Genomic DNA, 17,309 nt, shown 5'->3' with positions numbered 1-17,309 from the left:
CTTCCTCCCAAGTGCCGCTGACCACAGCACCAGCCTCCCTGGGCCTGTCCTTGGAAGAAGACCAAGCTCTGCGGGGGCAGCCTTGAGGCTGACCTTGACCTCCACATTATGTCCCCTCCTCAACTGGGAAGTGGCAGCGCTGTGACCCATTCCTGGGACACGTTGAGAATGCAGCCAGGTAGGATGGGGTCAGCTGAGCCGAGCACCCAGGCATCCCGACACACTCACCCCAACACTGCCCACTGCACTGACATGCCCCCCACTCCCCCGACTCCCCAACCATCCCACCCCCCTGCACTCTGGAGGGATTTTTTATTCACTTCCTCTGGAAAACCTCTGGCCCCAGGTCAGGATGGGGTGCCCTGTGTACTCCTGTGTCCGCGCTCTCTGGCCCTCCACCAGCGCCACACAGCTGGTGTCCACTAAATATCTGTCACCGTGGTCCTGGGACCGGCAGTGAGAGCTCGGGAATGTCTGAAGGCGCCAGGGACAAGGGGCAACCACAGCACCCAATGTCTAGGGAACTCACGGGAGGGGCACCTGGCCCAGCGATGGCCCAGGCCTGGTGAACACAGGTGTGACGGGCGCCGCAGGCCTGAGCTGCAAGAACGAGGACACACGGAGGCGTTAACAGACTTTATGTGCCTGCCCCAGCAGCAGTGGTGGCCTCCCATGTCTCATTTCTCCAAGAAGACTTCGCACTCAGCTCCAGCTAGACCCTGGCCAGACTCAGGGACATGAAAGATGAGAGTTTCCTCCAGTCACCAGAAAAGGCTGCCATTAACACCCCCAAATCTCAAGCCAGGACAGACACTGTCTGTCAGCCTCCCCATGGCACTGGAGGGCGGAGCTGGGCTCAGAAGGGGAGAAGCAGGACTCAGAGCCAGGGCCCAAGCAGCTGAGCCTGTGGGTCCCGCAGAGCGATGAGCCGGTCGGCCTCCCTCCAGCCAGACAGCAGAGCCCCGTGCGTGGTGGAGTAAAACGTGCGATGTGTGGCTTCCCCTGCAAACAGTATCTGGAGCTGCAAAGAAAGGCCGGGGTTAGCACAGGGTGCCGGGCATCAGGCCGCAGCCGCACACCTCTCACTGCGGCTGCAGAGCTGATGGCAAGTGTGTGGCTTTATTGTTCACGAATCCCACTGAGCTCTGAGCCGGTCAGGAAGCGTGAGCAGGAACACAGCAGCCACTCCCACGATCAAGAGAAATTGCAAAATGGAAACCCAACAGACGGTTTGGGATGCGATGTTAAGGACTTCACCCAAAACACAGAGTGAAAACCCAGAGACATGCAAGTTAGGAGGGAAAAAGATTAAAAAAAAAAAAAAAATGGGGACCAGTCCCCCATCCAAACAACAAAATCCCACAAAAGAGGGAAGCAGCAGAGAAGAAGAACAGGGAGCTGAAATAATTCCAGGCTTCCTAAGAGGTAAGAAATGAAGGATGCTGAATGGCTTCGGACTTTCCGAGCAGCACTGAAGAACGTGTTCAGAACGCTGAGGGACGTGCTCCTCAAACTAGGGCTGGTGCCCCACGTGCGGCTCATATGGGGTTATGAGTTCCTGGACACGCCTCCCGTAGAGAGGCAGGGTCTGTGTCCTGACCTTGAATCTGAGCAGGCTTGTGACCACTGTGCAGTGGGGTGTGGCAGAGTGGCACTTCCTGACATCCTAGCTGGGCCACAGGAGGCAACGCAGCAGCCTCCTCCATGGGGATGTCTGGGCCACCATGTGGGCAGCAGCAGCCGCGCTGTGAGGAAGCCCGAGCCACACTCAGAAGCCACAGGCAGGGGGTCCCATCAGTGTCCCAGCCCAGGGCAGCCGCGCAAGACGAGCAGCCTCAGACGACCCCCACCCCAACCCCGAGTGACCCCGGCACAGGTCAAGTCTTCCCCACTGAGTCCCCAGACATCATGGACAGAAACAGATGGTCCCACGTGCCCACCTACAGAGCCGGTCAGCATAACAAAGTGGCTGTTCCCACCACTGGGTTTTAGGGTGGTTTGTTACATGCTGGCAGGACTGGAACATGCAGTCTAAGGGAAGAAGGACATTTCCACACAGGCAAACTTTCTCTAAAAACTCACCTCCCCTGTACCCCTCATCAGGGAGCTACTGGAACAAACGTTCCAGAAAGTGCATGCATGGGGCAGGCGGGACACGGGGCGCATGGGACACGGGGCGCAGGACAGGCGAGGGCTGTGCGTCAGGAGCCGAAGCTGACTCGGGGGTAGGGGAGGAGGTGAGAGAGGACGGAAGGAGTTAGCAGAGTCCAGGCAAAGACAGGCACAGAAATCGGAGCCCTGCACACTCCCTCCCTCGTGCACGCAGTCACGCTCACTTGCACACACCTGCCCAGAGACTCACAGACACACACGCATAAAGTCTCGCACAGTTGCACACTCGCATCTACAGACAGGAAAGGAACCACAGTGTCCTTCGGGCCAGATGTGTGCGGGGCCTGGAGCAAAGCAGATGATGGACACACTGAACAGTGGCCTCACCAAGAGCACTGCGCCACACTTGGGGAGGCTGGGGCAGGGCTGAGTGCTGCGTGGGCAGAGGAGGGCAAGAGACCGAAAACCCTATCTGCCATAGGGAGAGTCAATCAGGGATGCCAAGAACTGAAAATCCGAGGAGCAACATTGGAACAAGCAGACCGTGAAGAGATTATGAGGCACTTGGGAAACGGAGCCCTGAGTTTCAGATCATACACAGGAAATTTCATCATTTTTAACTGGGACAACGTTGCCATAGTTACACATCTTCCGAGGATGTCCTAGGTCTTTAGAGACCCACTCCGGGGTGTCTGCAGCAAAACGACGTCGTCATCCCATGGTGTGGGGGATGGGCCACGGCTGCCCCTGCACAGCGTTGAAGCCGCAGGCGTGGCCCGAAGGTCTGGCCGGCTCGTGCACAGACCCGAAGTTCTCCACGACCGAGTGTTGTGTAAAAAGAGGCAGATGCACGTGAGTCTTAGAGATGCGGTATGTTCGGAGCTGAGCCTTGGCTCCGAGGGCTGGGCGGGGGCTGGAGGCCCTTGACAGCCGCCACGGGTTGTAAGTTTGTTATTCGTACCAGCACTGCAAGGTTTTCTGATGCTTTAGGCTACGTGCATGTAAAATTCTGATAAAATAATGCATATTTCACGATTCCTAATTTCAGAAAGCACAGAGACCCAGTGCAGGGGTCCCAGCCCCGCCCACGCCCGCCTCACCTGTGCCTCGGCGCCGTCTGTGGGCAGGGGCTGCGCCAGCTGGTCGATGTCGTCCCCGGTGCTGCCCACGGCCACGTAGCTGTAGGAGCCCCTGGTGTACGGGGCGCTGTGCCAACGGGAGCGCAGCACGCTCCTGGGCGCAGGGAGCTGGGCATTTCCTGCGCCCAGAGACGCCCGTCAGTGTGGCCCCACTGCCCTTGGCCCCATTCCAGCTTCCCTTTAAGACCCCGTGGTTTAAACCGAAGGAAACCACCCGGGAAGAAAACCTCACCACGAGTCTATTCCTCAGAAGCTCTCCCTGTCTTACCACTTTGCTTAACTCAGGACACCCAGAAACAGAAAAAGGCAATGGAAAGTGTTTGCAAAGCCATTTCAGTTCCTCAGACATAAGAACCGAGTGACCCCACTCACAGCAGGAGGACTGTCCCTGGAGGGTCAGAGCACCAAGCTCGTTCTTGCAAAGCTGGGCTCCTGTCCAGAGATGGCCAGCGAGGAGCCCCCGCGGTGCCCAGCCACACATGCTCCGTACCTGTCACCCTGCGAAGCACTTGGGTCAGAGACAGAAGCACGTCCTCATCGGACAGCGTCTCCATGAACTCAGACTCCAGCCCGGCGATGAAGCCGCAGAGGACGTGGACAGACCTGCTGGGGAGACACACGCTGAAACGACTTGCAGCCGGCTCACCTGTGCTCAGCCCCCGCAGTACCCCGACAGCAGGTGCGGCCCACAGCCCACCCTCCGGAGTTCCAGCCCCCAGGGACTGTGAGGCCACAACCCTTTCCACAACGCTGAGACAGTGTTTGCTTTTCCTACTCTGTCAACATCCACACTGGCGTGCAAGGCCCACAGGAGTGAACGGCTGTCCCTTCGCAGAAATGGGACCAGCACATGGTGTTCTGCTGTGACACGTGCCCCATGAAAAATAAACAGATGAACAAAAACACCAAATTCACTTGGGAACGTCCTAGATGAAGCCGCCCACGCCATTAACTGTATCAAACCTCAAGTCCTGACTGCACGCCGCTCACATTCTTCGTGACAAAACGAGATCCGGCACAAAGCACTTCTGCTGCACACTGGTGTGGCGCCGTCTTCAGGACAGCCCTGGGCGGTGGCTGGAGTTGCCAACTGCGTAGCTCCTCTCACAAACACCGTTTCTACTTGAGAGAATGCGGCCAGTATTCAAGCTTGGGTGTGTGGCAGGCAGGTTCTCGAAAACGAGCAGTGTGTCCATCACGAGAAAAACAACTGCAATCATTTACTGCCAAGGAAGAAATTTAAGCGCTCAAGCAAAAATTACAATTTTTAGAAAACTTGTATCTGCCACCAACAGCTTGATAGGTTCCCAATACCAAGAGACTTTCCTGAGATCCGTGGTGATATTAATAAACGTAATCCTTTGAGGTCGTACATGAAACAGATCAGTGTCTGGAGTGCCCAAGCTAGGGACGTGTGCAAGACCCATTCAACGTGCAGCGCAGGCAGCAGAGTTCGGAGCACAGACGTCCAGGACGAGCCTCCAGACTCCAGATGGTGCCTGACCCAGGAGGAGCGACTGCGTCTTCAGTTTCGGTGCCATTTCACAGAACACCCACAACCATCTGAAGACTAAGCACAACCCCTTCTCCAGACTGCGTGTCTGAGTCGAGATGTTTCATCCGCTTCAAGTGGAACGAGACACGGCCCCACCGCCTTCCGACAGCCTTGAGAGCCGAGCTGTCCGGGATCACACCAGACGGTAGAGGTGAGGAAAAAAGGCAAAGCATCGCTACTCTCCTCGCTAAACTTTGTTTTAGAAATATAGTTATTTTTCTTTAATAAACGTTAACATGATTTCATTTAAAAGTATAATGGGGCCCTGGATGGCTCAGTCAGGTGACCGACTCTGGATTTCAGTTCTGGTCGTGGTCTCAGGGTCTTGAGACCGGGCCCCATGCCAGGCTCTGTGCAGAGCGTGGAGTCTGCCTGGGATTCTCTCTCATCCTCTGCCCCTCCCTTCCCTCAAAAAAGATGCTATCTATGCTAACATGGTATAGATTTACTCAGTTTAAAGAATAAACATTTGGGGTGCCTGGGTGGCTCAGTCGTTAAGCATCTGCCTTTGATCCTGGGGTCCTGGGATCCAGCCCTGAGTCAGGCTCCCTGCTCAGCAGGGAATGTGCTTCTCTCTCTCCCTCTGCTCCTCCCCTGCTGTGTGCTTGCTCGCTCTCTCTCTCTCTCTCTCTCTGTGTCTCAAATAAATAAATAAATAAAATATTTTTAAAAAATTTTTTAAATTTAACAGTTTTCATTTCTAGTGTGGTAAATGTACAGACACGACCCACCTAACGGATGCTCTTTGGAACCCTCAATATTTTTAGAGTATGAACTGGGGTCCAGAGACCACAAAGTGTGAGGGCCACCGTCCTGGACCACAGAGTGTCCTGAGGACCGTCGTCTCCACCAGTGTCCTGAGCACAGGCCACAGAGCCAGGGATGGGGCAGCTGGCCGAGCACGCCAGCCACTGCTCCACTACGTATCCGCAGCCCTGGGTACCTTTCCAAGCCCCTGGATGTCTGCTTTATCTTCAGTGCAAAGGACACGTGCAGGTCCCCTCCTAGATGGGAGGGCCCCATGCACCCAGCTCCTTTGGCTGTTGGGGATGAGCTTTGCTGGAAGGCATCCCTGCGTTTTGTCCTCCAGGCCCAGAATATGGTCCCCAACCCTGCCACGTCTCTGTGTGGAAACTTGGACTCACATCTGCCAATCGACTACCACACACTGGCTACGTCTTTGGCTCTTGCGGGAAAAATCGTCCCTCCGTCCCTAAATGACTTGTGGTCTTGTTTTCTGAGTCGGCACCAAGCCCACGCAGACTGCTTGATCTGTGCGTCATAGCCACCCAACTTAGCCACGGATGGTCTTTGATTCCTGAGTTATAAGGAAACACAAGGGCGTCTCCTCAATTACTGCATCAGGTTGAAATACTGTCTCCCAGTTACAGACCCTTCCATGTTTCAAATTCCTTCTGTAACCTACACACCCCAGCTTTCTGGGGATTTCAGCAAACACTTCTTACTGAGTGAACACGCCCTCCCGGCCACAGGCTCATTCTAGCACCTAAGACACGCCAACAGGCTGCCTACAAGAGGCTTCCATCCAGCCCTGCAGTGGTTAGAGCCCAGTGTCTGTCATCAGTGCTCTCGGGCGCCTTGGAATCCCACCCAGAAATCCCCCAGAAATGTCTCCCAGTGAATCAACAGCCAAACTCGGGCCAACGAACCAGCTCCTCCACGCTCACCCCTGACGGGTCCTCAGAGAGACTCAAGCAGCGTACGTACTCAAAGGAAGGCAGGACCAAAAAGCCAATGAGCTTCTTGAACCAGACGTGCCGCAGCTCAGACGCGACGTCCTCCAGGGGTGACGTGTCCTCCCACACCACCTGGATGTACTGGCAGTCTGGCTCCCAGAAGGGCTCCTCAAACTCCAGGAAGATTTTATTGTTGGTCCCAAAGCCCATTTTCCTGATCGCTTCTGCCTTCTCAGTGGGCAGTGGTGGTTCAAAGAAGGTGTCCAGATGTTCTTTAAGAAAACCTGGAATCCACAGTGGACTCAACTTACACCACGTGAATCTAATAAACCGGAATTGACAGCCACAGGAACCCACCCGGATGCCCATCAGAGGAGTCAGCGAAAGGAGGCATCCAGAGCCCATGTCCACTCGGGACCCACACCAGCCCCGGCTCAGCTGGGCTCCCAGAAACCGGGCTGGCTCTGGCCACTGGGACTCAGCCTCAGTGATCAGCACCGCAGTGGAGGGACATGAAAGGCCCCATGGCCACCTGCTCAGGCAGGTGGAGTTGTCATGCCCCACCCGCACGGCTCTGTAGGACACTGTCTCACTTCGAAACCCATCTGCCTCTCCACGTCTGTAGACCCCGCGGCTCCAGGGTAGTGTGGAGAAGCACCACGACCCACGGCTCTCTCCAGAAGCCACAGGAAAAATAACCTGCATGCCAAAAAATTTAATTCTGGGCCAGAGTCAGACAACAAGATGGACTCTTCGCAGCACAAGCCAGTCTCCTTACAACACAGACAACTGCAGGCCAGTAAGTAAAGGACAAACAGCCCAGGAGGAAACAGACCCACAGAGGCTGCAAGGGCCCACAGAGGGGTCCCACGCCACCCCCCACAGTCTCATTTGCCCAGACCCTCAGCCCAGCAGCTCCCACCACCGTGATTTATGCCACAGATACATTCACACAAGTGTTTGTGTTTCCATCACACAGATGGAAAATGCTTTGTGAAACAAAAAAAGTGAAAATAGGCTGAATTTCCATCAACTAAGGAATATTCAGCAACGACCCTCACATACAAGGAAATACTATGTGCCTATAAAGAACCAGTGTGACCGGTGTCCCCGCTCCCGGTGAGCAACCCCAGCAGACACAGTGACGGATCCACTGGTGAGAGCAGGGGCTCCGCAGGCAGCCCTGCAACTGTGCATGAACACAGACACCAGCGGGGGCGGGGGGGTGCTGACTGGGGCACATTGACAGAAGTCGTATGAACCGAGAAAGCAGGGGGTGGCAAACAGCAGCAGGAGACGATGCTAGTACGTCCAGTGTGGTTGCACGTGTGGGAGAGAGGAGCTGGGTGCTGAGCTAGCTAACCACAGCCCACATCCCATCCCGAAGGAACCCCAGGAACCCACACCTTCCCTCAGCTCGGGCCCTGCCAGCTTTGTGAACCTGCACAACTAACTGCTGTCATTCTGTCCGCCTCTGTCCAAGAGGACAGGGACATACACGTCCCCAGCTGCCTGTGGGGTAAGTGAGACGGCACAGGCACAGCTCAGCTCAGCTGCCTCCACCTTTTGTCAAGTTGCCAAAAGAGCTTCTGTCTCGGGCGTCAGATCTAGAATCAAACAACCATATGCTTGATCCATTCCTTGATTACACCAGGACGGAACCTGAGAGCTGGCTCTCACACCCACTTCCGTCTCCAAGAAAGCCCAGCTGGGTGAACTGGAGGCCGTCCCAGCCTTCCCATAAACGTCCTTGGGAGGAGCAAGACACACGTTTTCTCTCATTGTGAAACTCAATGCCAAAGCACGCAACTGCTACAAACACGAGAGAATAACCCTGTTGGGAGCTAGACTGAAAACGGGAGCTACCACCGGACCCGGACCCGGGGGTGGGGGACCAAAGGGAACCCTGACGGGGAAAACGGCTTTACCTAAGGGCACAGTGACGATGACGTGATGTGCAGGGAAGCAGGCTCCGTCCTCGCACTCCACCAACACTGGAAACGTCTCCCCAAGAGACAAGGCTTCCTGGAAGGACCCGTTCCAGTGAATGGTCTTCACAGGCTTGTTAAAAACAATCACGTCCTCTGGCAAGGAGGCCATTATGTGGTTTGTGAGCCCCTGGTAGCCCCTAGGAGACACAGAGGTGTGGGCGTTTTCAGAGGAAGCTGCCATCGGGGGAGGCCCTGTAGGGAAGGTGGGAGGAGGGCAGGGTCTCCTCGGGAACACAGACACCACTGCCCAGGCTAACAAGGGGATCAGGTGAGCATGAGCGAATGGAGGTAATTGTGGGAGGACAAGGCCTCCTCCCAACCCACCTGGAACCCTACTTCTGATCACAAATGCCCTCCCCTGCCGGGAGACTTGGGGTGGTGATGCCAGAGAGCCCAGCGGGACAGTCCTGTGAGGGCCTCTTGAGTGCTCGGTGGGGGGACAGCCACCCGCCACAGGGGTGGGCTATCTGTCCATCACAGAGGCTGGAGCCTTACGCAGCACTTAGCACATGAGAGGCCTCAAAAACACGGGAGGAAGAAAGTGTGATGAGAGGTACGGCCTTCTTTTAATCATCTTTTCTTGAAAATAATTCTTTTTCCCAAGTGAGCAAAACTAGAGAAACAAACAGGCAATCTCTCTAAAACGAGGAAGACAAATGGCCTCCTGACCCTCTCACCCTTCCCCTACTTCCCAAAGCTCAACCGGTAAATGGAAAGGGTCCCAGGGTGCATGGAGGGGAACCAGAGTACCTGGAGACGGACCAGGGTCCATAAAGGGGGGGGGGAGGCTCAGGGGGGACCTGGGTGCATGGAGGGGGTCCCAGGGTACATGAAGAGAGGCCCAGGGTACATGAAGGGGGACAAGGGTGCATGGAGAGGCCTGGGATACATGGAGGGGGCCCAGGGTGCCTGGAGGCGGCACACGGAGGGCTGACTCGGTGGGTGGGGCATGCACATACCCAGGAAAGGTGCAGTCCAGCCCAGGCAGCACGGTGTACTCCCCGAAGGGCACGAGGGCCACCAGGTCCATGCTGTGGGTCCCGCTCACACAGCACTCCACATTGAAGAAGCTGTTGAGGACGGCCAGCTTGAGCTTCCTGCTCTCCTCATCCTCTGTCCAGCCAGCCGCGCGCTGACGGATCTCCTTCTTGAGGTACTCCCCAACACTGGGCACTGGGGCGTCGGCCGTGTGTAGGAACTCCCGAGTCTGGTCTATGAGACCATAGAACAGACTCGCCATCTCCACTACCAGCTCACGGCTCACACTTACCCCAGAGCTGGCATAGGACACGGAGGGCAGGCCCACATGACCCCCAGTTTCAATCAGCTGGTTCTCCTCTGACAAGTCCTTCTCCCTCAGCAGCTGGTACTTGGCAGCCAGCTGAAAGACCGGGTTGCCCTGTGAGGGCCCGTGGATCCAGTGGGCACCCAGCTCTACCACACCACCTGGCAGGAGCAGCAGAGAAGACTCTGAGGTTGTCTCCCCACAAAGGTCAACCCTGAGCCCTTCTCCCGGACCGCACCAGCCCCGCCCTCCCCAGACATGCTCTGAGAGCCCCACCCGAGGACACAGGGTCCCTGAAGACTACAGTCCTAGGGCCTGCTCAGACCTAGTTTAAGGGCAACATTTGGCCTGCGCCCGCCTTCAGAGGACATTTAGAGAGCCGCCACGGGGGCAGAAGGGGTGCCTGGGGGTGACCCGGAGGCTGGAGCGGGAGCTCCTCGAGGGACACAACCAGAAGGACTGCAGAGACACAGGCTACCCTCCCCGGCAGGGGCCGGCCTTGCCAACGGGACAGCTGAGTTTCGGGCACCAGTGAACTCGGCCTCATTAAGGCGGGGGGCGGGGGAGGGCAGGCAAGGCTTCCGGGTCGGCCAACCCCGGGTGCAGGGCTGACCGAGCGGCAGAGCCCGGGCCGCACCCGTTGAGTTCCGGAAATGGGCTCGGGGAAGGGGTTCCGGGAGAGGCCGTTACCGAAGCCGCGCTCCGAGCGGATGCGGCCGCCGGCGCGGGCAGTGGCCTCCAGGACCCGCAGCTGCCGGAAGGCCGGGTGGCGGCAGAGCCTCTGCGCGGCGCCCAGCCCCGCGATACCGCTGCCCACCACCAGCACCCGCGGGCCGCGGGCCGAGCCCTCCGCGCGGCCTCCGCTCGACTCCATCGCGCCGTCCCGGGCAGTCCCCGTGCGCCCCCGCCGCCCCGAAGCGCGGAGAGCTCGGAGGATACCCGGCAGGGGCGGGAGGTGGGGCGCGGGGCGGGGCTGGAGGCGCTGCGATGGGGAGGGGCGGGACCGGGTCCGGGCACCGGGCGTCCGGCGACGGGACTGGGGGCGCACGGCGAGCCGGGACAGTAGCGACGGGGAGGGGCGGGGCGAGGGCTCGAGGCGGACGGGAGGGGAGGAGTTGGAGGCGGGGCGATGGGGGCGGGGCGAGGGCTGAAGGTGGGAGAGGCGGGGCTGGAGGCGGGGCGATGGGGAGGGGCGGGGCGAGGGCTCAAGGTGGACGGAGGGGCGGGGCGGGGCGGGAGGGGGGTGAGCGGGGCGAGGGGGGGGGGGGCGATAGGGGGGGGCGGGGCGGGTAGGTGGAGCGAGGAGCAAGATGTGCGGCCTTACCCGGGCGGCTGCCACACCACGTGACCCTATGGGCTGGGTTTGGGGCTTCCGCGAGAAATGCCCCCACGTTTCGGCTGCCGGGCGGAGTGTGGGCGAGCGCCGCTGGGTGGGAGTATGCCCGCCCTCGGCCTGTGCGCGGGGCGCGGGCCTGCTGCTGGCCGATGTGGGCGCGTGTCCCCACGGAGGCGGGATAGCGCCGGTCGGCCGGGCGGCTCGTGTCTCCTTCCGAAGGAGACCTGGGAAAGGCGACCAGAAGGTGGAGGAGGTGCCTCTCTCCTGCCGCGGAAAAGCGCCGTGAGCGCCTTCGCCCTGGGACCCCGGGGAGCCTATGGATGAAAGTCCGAGGGGGACTGTGGTGTCAGGGTGGGGCGGGGAGAGCTGAGCACGTCCGAAGTGGGGCTCTTCTGAGTGTGTGTGGTCACAGGAGTTTATACATATGAGGTACAAAGTTCAAGAGAAAGGGTAAGTGAAGAACTTTCTCGCACGTGCCTCTTCCCCACCACCCACCCCAGGAGACATTTCGTGCATATTCAAGCACGCAGGCCTTTCTAGAGAACGGCCCTAATTCAGGAAGGTCCGTTCTCTACTGTCTTGTGAGGGTTAGAAAGCTTCTGCCCTCTGCCCAAAGGCTTTCCTGTAACAGGGTGTTAGGGCACGTCATTCCTTCTTAGTCATGCGCTAGATCCTGCCGTCCTAACCCACCGGGAGGCTTCTGTGGACTTTCTGTGGCCCCCTGTTCCAGCCAGTGGGGGTGGCCGGGATGGGAGGCTCTGCAGCCTTCAGCTACCACTCCTAAGTCAGCTCCAGACTGGGTAGATGGTCTTTCTGTCTGGGTTTTCCCCTCTCCATGTCCCAGAGGATTTCCTCCTGTCCCCCTGTGCAGGCCCTCCTTGGCCATCTATTCTTGTTTCTTAATTCACTCACCTGTTTGGGTGAAACTGAGAAGAGGTGTCTGGGAGATCATTTTTTTAACGATACTGCAAACCTGAAAATGTCTTGGTTTCGCCCTCACACTTGATTTGTAGTTTGCCTAAGCATAGAACTCTAGGTTAGAGACCTCCTCCTTCAGCCTGTGAAGGCATTGTCTCATCCCTTCTAGGAGTGCGGTTAGGAAACTCACAGGCAAGGGCACCTGGGTGGCTCAGTGGCTCAAGCATCTGACTTTCAGCTCAGGTCATGATCTCAGGGTCATGGAGTTGAGCCCTGCATTGGGCTCTCTGTTCAGTAGGGAGTCTGTTTGTCCCTCTTCCGCTCTCCATCCCCCCATTCGTGCTCTCTCTCACTCTCTCTCAAATAAATAAAATCTTTAAAAAAAAAAAAAAAGATTCATAGGCACTCAAATTTGTAATCCTTTACCACAGTGGAGGCTTGTTCCGCCCTGCAAATATTTAGGATCATTTGCTGAAATTTCACAGTGTGGTGCCTCCATGTGTCTGGACTTTCACTATGTTGGGAACTCAAAGTCTGTCCATGGAAACTTGTCCATCAGTTTCAGATGGAAACTCTGTCCATCAGTCCTGGGAACTTCTTTCATAGGTTATTTCACTAATCAGTTGTTTCCACCAATGATTTATCCCCCATGTGCTGTTACCCTTTCTAAAATTCCTACTTTAGGGGCACCTGGGGGGCTTAGTCATTACGTGTCTGCCTTTGGCTCAGGTCATGATTCCAGGATTCTGGGATTGAGCCCCAAGTAGGCTCCCTGCTCAGCAGGGAGTCTGCTTCTCTCTCTCCCACACCCCCTGCTTGTGCTTCCTCTCTCACTGTCTCTCTGTATCAAATAAATAAATAAAATCTTAAAAAAATAAAAATAAAATGAAATTCCTACTTTAGGACGTCAGAGGTTTCAGACTGAACCTTGGATGCTCAGTGTATTCTCTCCTGTTTTCCATCTTTACCTGTTGCTCTGCTTTCTGCAGGATTTCTCCCCATGAGGCTTTTGTTTTTGCTGTCACAGAGTTTAATTTCCAAGAGCTCTTCTTCCACACATGTCTGTTCTTAGAGAAATGTGCTGTTCTTCAAGGAGGCGATGTCTGAGGATATAAAAAGGAACTCTAAAATGGCATTCTCCTGCTTTGGGAGGTTTGCTCCAAATTGTTTCTTCTGTTTCTTTCTTCCAGGAAGACACTTTACATGCTGGCGGATAGTGTTTATTTGCTCATGAGGAGGAACAGGCCAAAGGGCTGTTTGGAAATAGGTTTGCAAGTGGGGCTCATTGAATTTGAGCTTGACTCTGCACTGCTCAGGGTGAGGAGCTGTTAAATGGAGAACGCCCCACCGGTGTCTCTAAGTCCTTCCTTTGGGCTGGCCAGGCTCCCCAGTAAGTGTCTTCCAGTGTCCTTCCTGCAGCATATAGGTCTGGCTGCTAGTATTTTTGAAGCCAAAGAATGGACAGGAGTGGGGAGGGCCAGCATTCTGGGTGCTGGAGACCCACCTCCAACTGTGCCTCCCTCCAGAATCCCTCTGTGCAAAGACAGATGTCCAGGCTGCTGCCAGAATGGCCCAGGGCCAGTACTGGTAATCGAACAGCTTCTTAAACATAAGGGAACCTGTCCGACAAATTCAAGGTGCTCAGAACTCACCCCGGAATAAAGACAAATCCCAGCCCTTATGGCATTCAGAAAATGGACATAGAAATATACATAAATATGTGATTCACAATGAAACATACATGCAAGGGCTACATGGGTTTTTGAAGACTGATGTTGGGAGAGGTGTTGCCATCGGCAGAAAGTGGTGTCTGAAAATCCTTGCAGAGTGCCCAGACCACGGCTGACCCCTCTCCCGATACTGAACAGTTTCTGTGGCTGGTCATCTAAGAAGCCAAGCAGGTCGAGGCGCCCATGAGTGACTGTCAGGAACGGCCTGCTGTCATTCTGCACCCGTCCCAGCTCCTGGCAGGGCCCTTGACAGCTGGCTGTGCACTGCCCCCAACCCAGGGCTTGCGTCACTGTCACACAGGAAAAGCTCCTAGATGACAACCCCGTCGGACTGTGATCGTCCTGCGAGGTGCGCCCTGCGCCCGAAGGCTTGCACCCGACTGCCGCACAGACCCAGGTGGGGACACAAAGCCCCGGGCGGAAACCGGAGGTCATGGGGACCCGGAAGTGGGCTGTGGCACTGGGCCTCGAACCAGTTCACAGAGCTGAATGCCTGACCCCTGGCCTTGTCACTCAGCCGGACATCTCAAGCAATCTGACTGAGTCCACATATGTTTGGGTGCAGTCACCCTGCCCCCAGTGTCACCTATTTGCTGAGAGGAACAGCTCTCTCTTTGGGGGAAGATTTACCCCCTGCCAGCACCTGGAGCAAAGCTGCTGGCCCAGGGGGCTTCCTTCTCAGAGGTTCCCCCACATGCCTTCTGGTTCCCCCCAGGGTTCAACTCAACAGTGTCGCTGTGCTGCGGCCAGTGTCCCAGACGTCTGGTCTACGACTGGGGACACTTCAGCGCACAGATTAAAGATTCTTTGAGGTCCCAAACTCAGCAAAGTGGCCGCTGTTGTCTGGGTTTCTCGCAGGTATGCCCACAGCGAGGGCTAGTGGTGGAACCTGAGAGGCCCAACGGTTACCAAAGTGGCCTGTTCTTTTCCTACGCAAAACTATTTGTGAAATAACCAAACGGCATTTCACAGCAAGCTGGTAATTTATTCAATGACCAGAGAATGGTGAAGGGGAGCTCAAGCTCTGAAGGTATCTTCTTCCTGATTTGGTCTCATGGTCAGGGTTATATGGGGTTAGGGTAATTAAAGGGCTGGTAAGCCAGCTGACTAGGGGATTTTTAGGGAAGAGGAAGAGGGCTGTCTTGGATTCAGACTGCCACCTCTTTTTTTCCCTTAAATAGGTGCAGGTGGATTTGTCAGTGCACTAATAGGTGTTTGGGGTTTTTTTCAAGATTTTATGTATTTATCTGGGGTGGGGGGGCAGAGCAGCAGGCAGAGGCAGAGGGAGAAACACACTCACCGCTGAGCAGGGAGCCCGATGGGCTCGATTCCAGGACCCTGAGATCATGACCTGAGCTGGAGGCAGAGGCTTAACCAACTAAGCCACCCAGGTTCAGTGTCTTTGTTATGACAATGGATCCTGAGGTCATCTGCAAGGTTAGTGCAGCGTCTGAACTGAATCAGACTGGTCCAGAACTGGGTCAGTGGGGCTTCTTTGGAGTTATGGCTTCTGGCCTGCACCTTAGTTCCCGCTGGCAAGCAGCACCTCTAAGGAGGGCTGGAAACGTGGGTTTTTGTGGGCTGTTTGGAGCTTACTGGAGTCCTGAGTGACATGCCCACTGCCCTTGACAAGGCAGCCCTGTGCCACCTTCAGGGATAGGACTGTGGGACCGTGAGGGACATGTCTGTATGCTCGTCCTCGGGTGAAAGAAAGCTCCTAGCACGGGCCACGGCCACTTTCAGCAGACCAGCTGGCTGGACACTGCCCTTCTCCAGGTGACTGGCGACGACTCGAGGCTGCAGCCCCATTTTCAGGTTGCATCGTCACTGTCCTTGCCCTGTGAACTGGCTCTATCCCCCTTAAAATTACCCTGTGTTATGTTTTCCGCTATCCTGTCCCTTTATAGTCTGCCAGTGGTCACCCAGCAGTTGGCCCTAGTGAGGGTATTCCAACACTCGCTGACACACTGCCTGTCCGGTCACAGCTATTCTAGTACGTAGGAAGTGGTGTCTGCATTTCCCTAGTGACTAATGATATCGAGCACCTCTGTGTGTGCACACTGGCCACTTGCATATCTTTATTGGAGAAATTTCTGTCCGATCCTTTGCCCACTTTATAAAAAGCTTATTTTTTTTATAGTGATCTCTGCACCCAACATAGGGCTCAAACTCATGATGCCAAGAACAAGAGTCTCATGTCCTTCCAACTGAGCCAGCCAAGCACCCCTCCTTTGCCCAATTTTCAATGGCTTGTCTTTTTATTATTGAGTTGAACATGTTCTTCAGATATTCTAGAAAGAAAACCCTTACCAGATACATGATTTGCAAAAACTTTCTCCCATTCTGGGGATTGTCCTTTCACTTTCTTCATGGTGTCCTTTGAAATACAAAAGTTTTTAATTTTGCTGAGGCCCATTTACAGATACATATATATGAAAATTAATGATGGGAAACCTCACAGAATGGAGTCAGGAGGCCAGAGGGGGAGCCATATGGCTCCATGGTAAGCACAGAACCAACTGTGAGTTAGACCCCAACAGAAGAGCCCTCAGCAGGAGACAGTCAACCACGGCCCCACCAGAAGAGGTGAATCTGCACCTGCCACCAAAACTAGCCCACCCTGCGCCTCAGCCAGGAAGCCCTCATCACCTTCATCATCACCGTCATCGCTTGCTTCTCACCGGTGGGCTTTAGTTCAGAGCAGTCCCTCAAATGTCCTCCTCCTCCTTTGTTGGACCGGCCCATGATTTTTCTATAGCTTGCATGTCCCTAATTGCAATTCTCTGCTATTCCCAAATAAACCCATCTTTCTGGTAAAGTAAGTGACTTTTATTTTGAAGGTTAATACAAATACTTTGTGGTTTTTTGGTCACTTGTTCTTTTTTCCCTAACCTTACGGAAGACAACAGCTGCTCTCCTCCACGCCAGCCCGGGGGCTTAGAAGAACTTCTTTTAGGCTGGAACCATTTCATTTCGTGTACCTGTCCCAGCGGGGTGGCGGGCGCAGTCTCCGTGAGCACAGCGTTGGTCATCTTGGCGTGAAAGTGAATAAAATTCTACCTCGGCCTCGGAATGAACTTTGCTGAATATCCGATTCTGGTTTCAATTTTGTTATTTATTGGAAAATATCCGTCTTCCTTTTCATTTGTAGGCGTCTTCTGTCTTCGGCTGTTTGCAGAACCTGAGCGAGAATTCCACGGAGGCTGAGCACCGACGCGCCGTAGCGGAAGTAACGCAGGTGCACATACTGGTAACACTGTAACAGTCACTGAGTCACTGTAACACTGTAAGGAACTATGCGTGACGTTGAACTCAGAAGCCACCGAGCTGCCGGCGGGGAGCACTGGTCGGGCGCGTCCTTCCCGTACACTCATCTCCCGGGTTTCGGTGGCTTCACGCGGCTGAACGACCCTCGGCGGCGCACACCGAGCGGAGCAGGGCGGCCCCGCGAGCACCCCGGCGCGGAGACACGGGCCGGGCTCGCACCACGGGAAGCGCCGCTCGCTAAGGGCGGCGTCGGTACCCCCGCGGGGCTAAAGCTAGGGT

At 55.8% G+C, this 17,309-nt stretch overlaps 1 protein-coding gene across 5 annotated transcripts; it reads right to left on the bottom strand.

The window, feature by feature from the left end:
• Window positions 1–621: 621 nt before the first annotated feature.
• LOC111145128 (polyamine oxidase) lies at window positions 622–10,732 on the bottom strand. Of its 5 annotated transcripts, none has more exons than XM_022499805.1 (7): window positions 10,470–10,732; window positions 9,454–9,940; window positions 8,432–8,631; window positions 6,535–6,787; window positions 3,742–3,857; window positions 3,213–3,370; window positions 808–1,021 (listed from the first exon to the last, which is right to left on the bottom strand). In XM_022499805.1, exons 1-7 carry the CDS (start codon window positions 10,651–10,653, stop codon window positions 878–880), a joined length of 1,542 nt encoding a protein of 513 aa, XP_022355513.1. In that variant the 5' UTR covers window positions 10,654–10,732; the 3' UTR covers window positions 808–877. The 5 variants fall into 5 exon arrangements, with proteins under 5 accessions (XP_022355516.1, XP_022355517.1, XP_022355513.1 ...); XM_022499807.1 differs by having other exon boundaries at window positions 3,742–3,854; XM_022499808.1 differs by lacking the exon at window positions 3,213–3,370 and having other exon boundaries at window positions 622–1,021.
• Window positions 10,733–17,309: the final 6,577 nt, after the last annotated feature.

The sequence above is a fragment of the Enhydra lutris genome, unplaced genomic scaffold (genome assembly GCF_002288905.1).
Source record: "Enhydra lutris kenyoni isolate GAN:26980312 unplaced genomic scaffold, ASM228890v2 scaffoldscaffold12, whole genome shotgun sequence".
NCBI lineage: Eukaryota > Metazoa > Chordata > Mammalia > Carnivora > Mustelidae > Enhydra > Enhydra lutris.
The sequence above is the reverse complement of the archived record's forward strand: the minus strand, read 5'-3'. Positions and strand labels throughout refer to the sequence as shown.

What these genes read in the sequence shown, in the direction of transcription:
- LOC111145128 (XM_022499805.1), bottom strand. Translation starts at nt 10,653, where the DNA reads ATGGAGTCGAGCGGAGGCCGCGCGGAGGGCTCGGCCCGCGGCCCGCGG. An exon ending in CATCGTCACTGTGCCCTTAG is followed by an intron (nt 6,788 to 8,431) that starts GTAAAGCCGTTT and finishes TGTGGATTCCAG; the next exon opens with GTTTTCTTAAAGAACATCTG. An exon ending in AGTGCTTCGCAGGGTGACAG is followed by an intron (nt 3,371 to 3,741) that starts GTACGGAGCATG and finishes CTCTGGGCGCAG; the next exon opens with GAAATGCCCAGCTCCCTGCG.